The sequence below is a fragment of the Dendronephthya gigantea genome, unplaced genomic scaffold (assembly GCF_004324835.1).
Source record: "Dendronephthya gigantea isolate DGI-Jeju-01 unplaced genomic scaffold, DenGig_1.0 000001F, whole genome shotgun sequence".
Classification (NCBI taxonomy): Eukaryota; Metazoa; Cnidaria; class Anthozoa; order Malacalcyonacea; family Nephtheidae; genus Dendronephthya; species Dendronephthya gigantea.
In genome coordinates this window covers 525435-537721 of record NW_021163011.1, presented here as the reverse complement: position 1 = coordinate 537721, position 12287 = coordinate 525435, and the positions used below count along the sequence as shown (strand labels likewise).

General features: G+C 35.0%; 1 protein-coding gene across 1 annotated transcript; it reads right to left on the bottom strand.

Moving 5' to 3' along the window:
• Positions 1-2368: 2368 nt before the first annotated feature.
• LOC114525940 (deoxyhypusine hydroxylase-like) lies at positions 2369-12131 on the bottom strand. Its single transcript, XM_028547403.1, has 14 exons — positions 11964-12131; positions 10912-10991; positions 9643-9704; positions 8589-8617; positions 7962-8004; positions 6368-6448; positions 6015-6094; positions 5490-5606; positions 5266-5311; positions 4880-4931; positions 4286-4338; positions 3875-3946; positions 3749-3805; positions 2369-3137 (listed from the first exon to the last, which is right to left on the bottom strand). Exons 1-14 carry the CDS (start codon positions 12014-12016, stop codon positions 3030-3032), a joined length of 933 nt encoding a protein of 310 aa, XP_028403204.1. The 5' UTR covers positions 12017-12131; the 3' UTR covers positions 2369-3029.
• Between the last annotated feature and the right edge of the window lie 156 nt (positions 12132-12287).

Genomic DNA, 12287 nt, shown 5'->3' with positions numbered 1-12287 from the left:
TATCTATACTAATTATATTATACTATAGAACACAAAGACAATATACCTAAACGAATATACAGATAATAATTCTGATTATTTTTTTGTAAGTATACTAGAGTGCCACTGCCACTGGTATAAAAAGGCAGCAACCGCACGTAGTTTCAGGCAAGTTGAACATCCTGGTTGACGTTGGTTTCACTCGAATGGCTAAACGTTAGCATTCTTCTCAGCTTCTTCGTTGTTATAATATACAAGAAAGGGTTGCAACACGAATTAACAAAACTGAAAGCCATTATCCATCGCCACGTAGCGCGTTTTTGATTGGTGGTCAAATACTTATCAGCTGTCGAAACAAAACGGAAAACAGTGTACGGCAGAAACGTTGCATGGGATAGAAAAACTATCGCGTACACTGTCCATGGTATCGACCGCGGCGTGAAATCATGTTGTGTCAGTTTTGTTGATCGTAATATTATTCCGTAGAAGGTAAAAATTGCCACGGGTTGAAAAAAGGACAAACACGATAAAAACAACTCGTATTCACTGTGGCAATTCATCATATCTTTTAAGCTGACCCGATGTCCGACGCCTAACGTAAGAGCGGTTACCCATGACGCGACGATCAGGCGGTTGGCAATTTTACCAGAGAAAATTGCCCTGTATTTTAACGGAAAAAAGACCAAAATAAACCTGGCCAGAGCCACGAGAAGTACGGAATTCCCTGTGCAGAAGATGCAGGCAACAAACAGTGACGTGTAGTAAGGCGAATTCTTGGTTGGACGTCGTAAGTATAAAATGTAGGCTCGCCAGGGAACGTACGTGCTCAAAGCGACGAAATCGGCCAGAGCCAAATTCAAATTGAGCTTTTCAGATGCAGTGAATGAAAGTTTCTCGCTCCATAGAAGATAATAAATCACCACAGCGTTTCCCACCAAACCTATGGCGCATTGGGTTGCAGTGAAACTTACAAGAAATGTCGATTCCGTGGAGCTTTGGACATACGTCGTAGTCGAACGGTTATCCATCACAAAATAACAGATGGCACAGACGTCGCAAGACGTCGCACGCAAGACGTCGAAGTGGTTGTTAGCTATCGAACAAAGGGCACTTTGATATCAGCTATCGACTGTGATATTGGACGGCTAGCAAATATCATGCACTATACATATATATATATTTATAATACAGCTAATCACTGTATATGAGCTATTCTCCCTACTGATTGGTGGAGATACTCACCAGATATTAGCTCATATACATGGTGAGTAGCAAAAAAAAAGGCCGATAATTTTGCATAGGAGTGATGAAGAGGAAATTAAACACTTTTTGAAAGTTCAGTTTCCAGACATTAAATTTTGGGGTAAGTAAAACAGACAAAAAGTATAGCTTTTCGTTCAAATTAAATCAACAGCCGATAGTTAAATTTTTTTATGCAATATCTATTTCGCTCATAAAATGGTATTTACACTAGCTATATTCTAAAACAATATACTATCAGCTCATATAGGACTCGACCTCGTGGTATAATTGTTAAATATATGTGGCCGCATGAAGCTGCATGCATTCAAACACTGCACATTCAAAAAAGTAACAACTGCATTGCATGTAATAAAAGAATGGATTTATAAAAAAGCTGAAAGGACTCGAAATTATATAAAGGATGAAACGTACTCATATAAAATTGGGCAAAATGAAATTGAAAGGCGAATGTACGTTCGGTATCGTAGGTAATCTACGAGGAAAGTTCAAACAACGACGCGCGAATCACAAATTTCCCAATACGAAAATTCGATCTCGTTACAGAATACAAGTACAATAAACTTATAATGTGGCACTCTAATGAGCCTATCATTAAGTATTCTCTTGCATTAGCCATATTAGAATGAATTTATCTAAAGAGAAATTGCTATCAAGATAATTAAGCCTATATAATAAAGAGATGGTCAATATATAGTGATTTCTGATTTCAATTTGCTTTTTAAGGCTCGTTTTCCCGAGCCCCCATGTGGCAAACGTAGCTCTTTTCAAGCGCTAAATGGATTATGAAAGACAAAAGATTAGCGGTTAAGTGCCCTTTTTATCTATTGTTTATAGCGCTTTCGGTACATTGAAGGGAACGTCGTTTGTCCCCTGGCAGAAGAGAAAAATATCACTCAAACTTTACCACTGGAGTGCGAAATACGTCAATATAATCAATTCTTGGAATAGTGTGATGAGCCCTGAACAAGTTTTCCGGTGTGCTGCGCTGATCTACAACATATTAATTTAGATTTTATTCAACCTTAATAACGTTTACGAAAATAATTTTTAAGGTTGGACATGCAAAACAGACAATCTAAAAAGTCTACAAAAGTATAAGTATGTACATAACTCACGTATATGATAGATCACAACTGAGGAAGCTTAAACTATGACTGATTGAATAATTTGAATCCAGCTCGCTCATCATCATTATATATAGCTACTGCAAAATTTCACACGAAGGAAACTTCGCACTAAAAAGCATTTCTTGCAAGTTTTGCCTACTTAATTTCCCGAGCATTCTAAAGAATAACTTTAATAACTTCGTTATTAAAAATATGTATATTATTATTATCTTTTTCGAAACAAAGATCCGACATCCAGACGACGTATACAGATTTTGTATCGCGCGGTGAAACGAATCAAGCTTATGACCTGACCTCAAGTTTTGCATCATCAATAGCAATGACTTGACTGAGTAATGTTTATTCACGATGCCAAAAAAATGGCAAATTTATCGCCCCGGCGGGCATGTTTTAAACGTAACTCGCAATATTAGTCCTGAATTGTACTATTTTATATGATATATTATCTCAGGTTAAAGATTAAAGGTAAAAAGTCACTACCAAAGTGCGGTCAAGATGTATACACAAACATAACTTTCGCATTAGTATACGCGTGGATGATTTTTTCTCACACTATAATTTATATAAAAAGCTGACCTACCTCTAGATAAACCTCCTTGATAAATTTATATCTTTTAATTGAGTATTAATTAACTATAATCCAACTTTAAAATTCATCTTTTATTCAGAACCGACAGTGCCTTTTGTCTTATTATCGATGGTCTTAGTATATTCCAGTTCGTCACTTGTTTGATAGTCGTGCATATCTAACGCCACCAGGCAGCTTTCCTGGGAAAAAAAATTGAGATTACTATACTATAAGGCCTCAGTTACACGATACCGGATTAGTTTTCGTATCGGATTATCTACGTTGATTAGATACAAATATAAGGTATCGGATTAGTCTTGATTACACGATATCGGATTGATTCAAAATACAAACAAAATGGTGGACAACGAAGAGTAAAAAAGTAAAAAGTAAAAAATATTCTCGTGCATGGACAGATAATGAATTAGAACTTATTTTGGAATCAGAAACCTTTGCCAGCGCTTGCAGTCCATTTATTTTTCCGGATTAGAGGGATTCCACGGAAACAGAAGTGTATTGGTTCATTTCATTAGCGCCAGGCTACTGATACAAAGGCCGAGCACGGTTAAAATTGATACGGATAAATTGAATGATATTATACAATATATCTATCAACTATTATACAAAAATTAACTATTCGGTATGTGCGTGAATATACCCAATAATTATTCCGCGGTTTGCGCATGAAACCAGACGTTTCCATGTTTCTTGTTTTTTGTTGACGCAGCAAAAACCTTGATGTGGTATTTTTACACACAAACCCCGCGTTGGGTTAACAAAACTTTACTTTTTGTTTTTTAAGGTAACTTACCTTAACTACACGTTCCTTGTCCTGAGCAAATTTTTCTAGAATTTCACGACATTCCCCCTACAAAGACAAGTATAACTCGACCATTATAAAACATCAAGTTTGCAACTCCGCGATTTCTAAACTTACCTTTGCGATAGCGCCTAGCGCCTCTGCGCACTCGTGTCGTACCATTGGGTTTTCAGTGTTCTTCTCAAGGCACTATAGAAAACAATCCAATTATCCCAAATTACGTATATAAGCGAAAATGTTATTATTTATCATTCACAGTACAGTAAATTTAAAGGTGTTAAAATAACACCTTTATTGGTGCTAATTTAACACCAATGGTGTTACATGAAAGTGTTGCATTTTCGCGTTACTTTAGAACTAGCGAAACATTTTTAGAGTGAAATATGAGGTGTTATACCCAGTGAGATTGTCGAAATAACACCAAGTCTTTGGTGTTATATTAACGCAGGTGTGATATTTAACACCAATTCAAAATGGCGGCAGAATTTAAGAGTGGCAATTAGAAACGATACAACAACTACAGCTTACCTCTTTAAGTTGCGTCACACAGGCTTCATGTTGCATTTGACCCAAAACATAAGCTGAAGAGACAAAAAAACAAATTCAAACATCATGAATTAGGTAAATATTACCACTGTGTTGTGAGAAAGGGGCGAAGGAGAGAAGTTTTCGTTATTTTTGGCAGGTGTATCTAATCGCCCAACGCTACAGTGACACTGAATAACATATAGAGGACAGATATATACAGTAGCAGCAGCAGATAGTAAGTAAGGAATTACGTTAGATACAACAATTTAAACAGTCGTCTCACTGTCCGTAGCGTAGCTAGCCTGACGATTTGCAACGCTATGCTAATATGTTGGTGTTCAGTGACTGTGAAGACAAAAAACTATAAGAACTCGAAATCGGGAGTTACAAAGCGGGAAAAATCGTCAGGCTGGCTAAGCCACTGGTCACTGGCGCCTTGGCAACTTGTGAACTACTCAATAACAATACAAAATTAAGTACACGAAATTTTTCGTACATTCATGCCGTCAAATTCCCTTTTTCTCGCTTAAGTCCTTTTTAATGTATTATCTTTTTTTCTAATTTACATTTTATATTTAGATTTTTTCAACATACCTATTTCATGACGAAATAGAGCACTGTTACACCGTAATCCTTCAGCCAAAGCCTGTACGAAACGATATGATACTTTAATTATCATTCGATATTTGTTCTAAGTTTGATGTAAAAGGCAGTAAAAGTTCTCACTTGTTCCAGGAATTAGCAATTCATGTTTATTGCTTTCAGTCATTAAGGTGTACAGTATGAAGCCGGTTTTCCACTAGGCGGAATTTTTCGACCGAACGAAATTTTTCGTTTGATATTCTTTTCAATTGTGAGAATTCGACCGTAGCGGATTCCCTTCACCGGTCACAATTGAGAAGAGAATCGAGCGAAAAATTTCGTCCGATCAAAAAATTCCGCCTAGCGGAAAACCGCCTTAACAAAGTATGCACACCTACCACAACAGCTTTGGTTCCACCAATGTTTCTTAGGGAAAACAATGCCCTGGAAGAAAAAAAAAATTAGACATCTATATATGCATGGTATGTACAGGTTACCTTTTATAAAGTGAATAGTTATAATACCATTGAAATGCTATTCGTATAGTTGCACCGCGAATATACATTCCTAGCAAATATATCTTTGTTTTCAATTATTCGTGTATTTTTGTTTTCAATTTTACCTGTATCTTTTAAATAAGGGAAGTGATTCATCTAGTAAGGCTTTTCTGAGAGAAACGGTGTCATTTAACGAGTTGAGATCAGGTGGTGCTGGATCCACCGAGCTGTACGGATTAGAACTGTTGTGAAAAGAATGTATTTAAATATATTTCATAATTGCTTGTTCATTATATCCGCCATAAAAGGTGATTGTACAATAATACAATCAACCCGATTTAGAAAGTCTCTGCCAACCCGACAAAAGATAAGAACACACACGTGTCGATGTTTGCTGTGCAGCATTGAACAACATCGGTCGACACTTATAACAATAGAGAGATTAAGATACCCCGGTTTCGGTATACGGGTGAGGGTAGCCATAATTTGTTCATTGGAATCAGAAACACTGATGCAAATTCATTGAACAAATTAAGGCTTCCATACCCGTACACCACAACCGGGGTATCTCAACCTCTCTAATGTACAAGTGAAGCTTGTCGCTATTATCAATTACGCTTGTCTTAATAAAGTTCGTCTACAATCTATACCTTATTTTATCTTTTTCATGTGTCTGTCTTTCCTGCAACCATTTTATTCTTTCTAAGGCTAATTCGCACGTCTCGGCTACCTACATGGCAAGAAATTAACATCAAAGCAAATAAACAATGCTCTGTTCGAAATCTTCATTGCGAATTTGCGATTATAATCGTAAACTTATACTGGAATAAGAACGAAACTCTATTCATACGAAAGACCCAAACATATTTCCAATTAGGCCTTACCTTTTTTTCAAATTTTCAAAATCACTAAGATCTAATCAGGTAGCTGACTTTTAAATTGTTCAAGAAAGACCTTAGCTGTTTTTAATTTCTATTCTCTATAGGTAAGAAAAGAAACGTACCTCGATCTGTTCATCATTTAGGCATTTTGTTAAGACATCGATCACTTCAGGTGCACCAATTGCACCAAGAGCTTCACCTGCCTAAAATGAAACGTCACTTACTTATGAAGTCACATTTTGTACCCGGTGTTACTGTAATACATGGCCCGAACCTACAAAAAAGGTTCGCACTACCTGCACATAAAACACATGTGAAGTGTTAAATGTGTCTGAAAAGTCAGCAAAATTTTTTTTTTTAAATTTTGACAAATTAAAGGTGGACAATCAACGAGCAACATGATAAAGTAATGGATTTTCAGATAAATTATATGGTTTCTATATGCATAACTTTCATAACAGTATATTTTCATATTCTTGAAATTTTGCATGGTGAATTAATAATTTTATTATATTCATTTCGAAATCAATGGTGTTTCTTGCAATCTGTTTGGTTAAAAATAGTGTGATTAATTCCCAAATCGCACTATTTTTGAGCATTAATCACATCATTTATACGCCAATACAATTGAAGGCTTTGAAGCTCTGCACAGCAATAACCAATCAGATTTAGTATTTCAGTGTAACTATCCAATCAAATTACAGGGGAATATGGCACAAAGTTTTATTATTTTGAATTTTTAAATGCCCTGGGGCCAGTTGTTCAAAGCTGGGTTAGCGCTAACCCTGGGTTAAATTTTAATCCACTGTTTTAGTTTAAGTGCTTTTGAACCGCTGTTCGTTAAAACCTTTACAAAATATGGCTTTTGTCGGTCCAGAAAATATTTATGGAAAAAGATATTCAACTTTGTGAAAAAGCGATCAAAAATATTGACTTAAAGATTTTCTTTAACCCAGGGTTAAGCTAAGTTAGCTAACCCAGCTTTGAACAACTGGCCCCTGCAAAATTTCTTGACAAAAAATAGATGAAAATTACTCACATTTTACATCGTTTACAATTCTTTCAGGCAATAAATCGTATTGAATTTGTTTAATTTTTTGTATAATTTCAAAATGAATATAATAAAGTGGAAATTGCACATTTGCACTTCGTGTCGTGCAATTTCGGTGTGAAATAAAACTTGTGATTAAAAATCACACTCCCGCTTCGCAGTCGTGCGATTTTGTAATCACACGTTTGATTTCACACCAAATTGCACTCCACTCAGGGCAATTACCATTAAAAATCATCAATTTTGTAAAAAACACCACGTTAGTTTACGAATTAATTATTTAATTACTAAATAAAATTTCAAATGCAAAATTTCAAGAATGTTATTAGAGCACTCTATGTGGAGCGTATTTTGATAAAACTTAAAAATTTCATAAGACATGCATGACTGGCTTGTAATCATCGTTTAAGATTAAGATTATAAATAAAAAACCCATGCACTTGTCTCAAAGGATGTCGGAATAAATACACGTGGTTTTTTCTGCAAATTGACGATTTAAGTATATTTTCACTTGGTTCGGCCGGCATGGTTCACTCTAAATTTTCTTACTCTTTGTCAAAAGTCGATCTGAACAAACTATAAATTACGTGTATAAGAAACAGAAACTTATGGAACTCGGCGCATCCCATAAAGCAGAAAAATGAATAAGCGCAATGTTTGCATACCTCGTGTCTAACCATAGGTTCCTGATTTCTGTCCTCTAATACTCTGGTGAAATGGAACAAATTATCATCGTATAGTCGGAGTTGATTTAACTGAATTGAATTTTGTTTGCAAAAGGGCTATACAGGAATATATACATTATAGGTCTTTTTGCTGAAGAAATTTCTATAGTAAACATAAAACCATGCATTGAAAAAAGCTTGACTACAAAGCTATTAGAGCTATGCAAGAACCTGCATTGAAAACAGAGGGATGAAGGGGAATTTCATTTGGCATGAAAATAGAATTGACCTTTTATCAGTATATTGCTCCATATTTCTTCGTAAAAACACATCATTGTTTAAGTTTACTAAAACATCATTATACTGATGTTATCCGTCAACAGAAATGACCTCATGCATGTAAAGAAAGTTCAGACTTAATAAAACATAAATGATACATTAATTTTAAGACGATATTATGCATGCAAGGTAGAAAACATTATCATAATGTTCAAAAAACAAAAGCGCGAGTAACATAGCTAACAATCCCATAAGTCAATGGCTTCATATTCGTTTGAAAGAGAAAGACCTTTTTACAAACTTTCGAAGCGCTGGGATTTCAGAAAAAATTTGATAACAATCTCCTACCTGATTAAGAACGGTATGGCATACTCGTCCTAAAAAAGATGGGAAAAAATATAATATCAAAATTAAGAATAAATATAGCTACAAAAAATTGAAGTGAGGTATTGACAGCAAGACATGAATTTTACGTTGTTTTCTCGACGTCAAAGTCACCGTCGTTGTCAAATATTCTTCATATCTCGAGCTTGCATGCAGGTGTCATTCTATTTGTAGTATGTAAATCATTCAAGAAGACGGTAAGACAAGAGCATTAATAAACGATCACTGACAACAGACGTCTTAACATAAAGTCTGGTACTACGTCGTGTAAGCTTACAAGACATGCAAGACCATAAGTAGCCCAACAATCAGGTTTTTGATGAAACAAGACACTCTTTCCAGTCTCAATATATTTTGACCGCGCGCTGCATTACGTACGTAACTCGGGTCACGTATATAGTATACACTTAACAGTTATTCTGCGAACTCGAGTCGTATATGAGCTGATAGCCGCCGAGGCGCGTATATACACAAACTTTGTCGCCCTTTCGGTGCATTTTGGTGTGCTATTATCAACTAGGCTTGGATTTCTATTTCACTCAACTCCCCAAATCTTTCCGCCATTTTGTTTACTTTCTCTACTAAACAGATATGAGCTAATATCTGTCTAGTAGCCAACCAATGAAATTGCAGCATACCTCATATCTGGCGCTTGTGTATATAATATATAAAAATTATTAGTATGTAATTATATACTATATACGTGACCCGAGTGACGTACGTAATGCAGCGCGTGGTCAAAATATATTGAGACTGGCAAGAGTGTCCTGTTTCATCAAAAACCTGATTGTTGGGCTACCTATGGCAAGACCAAACGAAACTGGACAAAGCAGGACAACACACTAGGGCAAGTCAAGTGGCTACCTAAAAGCATTAATACCTCGATCCTGCGAAGCAAGGAAAGTAAGGTATAATTAAGAAAAACTACAAAGCACATTGAATATATAAATACTGACAAGTAATAAAATATATTGAAAGATAAATATACAAAGCTAAAGTCACAGCTAATGATAATCACCTGCATTTGACCAAGACAATAGGCACACTCGTGTTTCAGTAAGGCCGAATCATGTTCGAAACCTACATCAAACACAATGCAAAATATTTCACAGTTGGGGGAATTTAAAAAAAGAAGTAAAAAGTTTATTTCATTAATGCATGAATTTATATATAATCATGAAACTGAAAGTACTTTATGCGTTTTGACTGGTCGAGAGCTACAACCTATTACTACATGAATGAACGCTTGCACAAAAATACTTTTTAGAATATTTTTTCTTTGTTTTTCTATTGATATAAGAAATATAGGATTACAATTGCCGTTGTCTGTGCCACAATAGATATACACGGCAACATCAGAACGTAGTATAGGAACAAGTCTTATATCCCGCTGTGACGTTTCCGAACATTGATTTTTGCCTACACCCAGAAACCTAGCCAACCCAAACTCAAATTATATGCTTTTAATGTTCGATATAATTTAAAGATGAATTATATCTAATAAATAAAAATTTTGATAAGCCACATATCATCCCAAATGTTCACTAAATAGCTTTTTAAGCTCTTTATCAACCAAACGTAAGTGTTTAGGGAGATCGTTATAAATCTTTACAAAATGCGGAAAATCTAAATGATTTCCTGGCATATTCAAGTTTATGAATTGACAAACTTTCCTTCTAATTAGACTACGTTCCGTATTAGAAACAGACTCTTCCCACATCCAACAATTGCAAAAATTTAACAAGAAATTTAACCACTAAATCAAAAACTCGCATACTAAAAACCCCCGGATAATGAAGTGAATTCCATTTATTCATTATATATAAATATATATAGTTTTCCAAAGATAAAATATATAAACTGATTTAGTCGTTTAGAATTTACGTGCGTATGAAAAACGCGTAAGTAATAAGTAAGAAGCCGGCCTTATTGATGGGCACATGTCTCAAAATAGATTTACTAAAATCGGACCTCCTGTTATATATATATATATATTTATTGAATTTATCTTAAAATATTGTCGTCGCTACACGGTGTTTCACGTGTAGCGACGACAATATTTCAAGATAAATTCAATAAATGACTCGCTCTACTTGTAATTAGTATTGAGCACTCTTTTATCCATTACAAACAATTACATTTGGATATATATATATATATATATTACATATTACATTTGGGTACAATATATGGGTACTTATAGACCATCAGTATTCAAATCAAAGCCGGGTAGGTTTTAACATGCAGTAATATGAAGGAACTTATAGATTTCTGATAGAATTCCAACCTTTACAAATCCAGTCAATAGCTTTATGTCCTCCAGTATTCTTCAGTGTAAAAAGAGCTCTAAACTTATCTGCTAAAGAGCTATAAGACAAAATGAAGGCAACACATTTGAATAAATTTGATTGATACAGACAACTATATTTGTTTTCGACACATGCATGACATAAGCTTGGACAATTAATGTGGAAATTAGCATATATAGTAAAATGGCATAACATAGAAACACAGCAAAGAATTTTAACCTCCATTTTCACATTTTAGACAATTGGGACAACATAAATGATATTCCACGCAGACAGTTTAATTTCATCATTTGTGAAACATCAATATCACAGTTTCCTTTTAAGTGTTTAGGAATATTTCATTTCAAAGCACTTCAGATCAGCAGATGGAAGTTAATTGGAGATCTGCATTTGTTCTTGGTATAAGGTTTGTATATATGTAGTTGTCAGAAGGATTAGAAAATGTATTTGCCCTTTATACACAGTGCAATTTTTCTTGCAACTTGCAATGCAATTCTTCTTTTTGCACCGTGTAGCATGGCCTCAGGGGTTCATTATGGGCAGCTGTCAACATGTCATGCATTTACACCCTTTTTACACTATATGGGATTCCCATGGTCACAACATTAAAATTAACCTGCCAAAGTGAGTTTTACAACCAAAAGTATGATTTACCCCAAAGGGCTAAATTGCTTTCAGATGATCTTGTGGCCATAAGAATCCAATATAGTATAAGCAGGGCCTTAAAAACAACAATTATTGACTTTGAAGATATATAACTAGTATTCACACCAATGTGTGGTGTTTGAACTTTAATCTAATCTGGGTGAGAAATCAATCATTTTTAGAATAGAACCATAGAACTTAAAAATTCCAAGGCATGCCTGATGCAAACAAAATAGAATAACTCGACTATACACGAAAATGAACAGCATACTGTACAAATCTGTAGCATCAGACAATAACATGACCACTGAGACACATGGTCATGGAAGATCTGACATGGCTACTGTGTATAAACATCAAGTCCTAACGTAACTCTAAAACAAACCTGGACTCGTCCACAAACTGTTTCCCGATCGCTTCAACAAAACTTTCGCCCATTGCGCTAAAATTCTTTAAAATATATCAGATTTAAATTTGGAAATTGGAATTTGGAATACACATGAAATTTGTTACAATTTGTTATGTGTCGTAAGGCAGCTGACCAACCGGCTCAGATTTAACCACCTGGTCGAAATTTCCTCTCTGGAAATTTGAGGTACGAAACTAGGAAAATATTAAGGATTACCATTAACTTTCCTTAACTTCCCAGAACTGGCAATGGGGTTCGAGCAAGGAAGATGAGATAAAGATCTGAGGAATTTTGATGGAT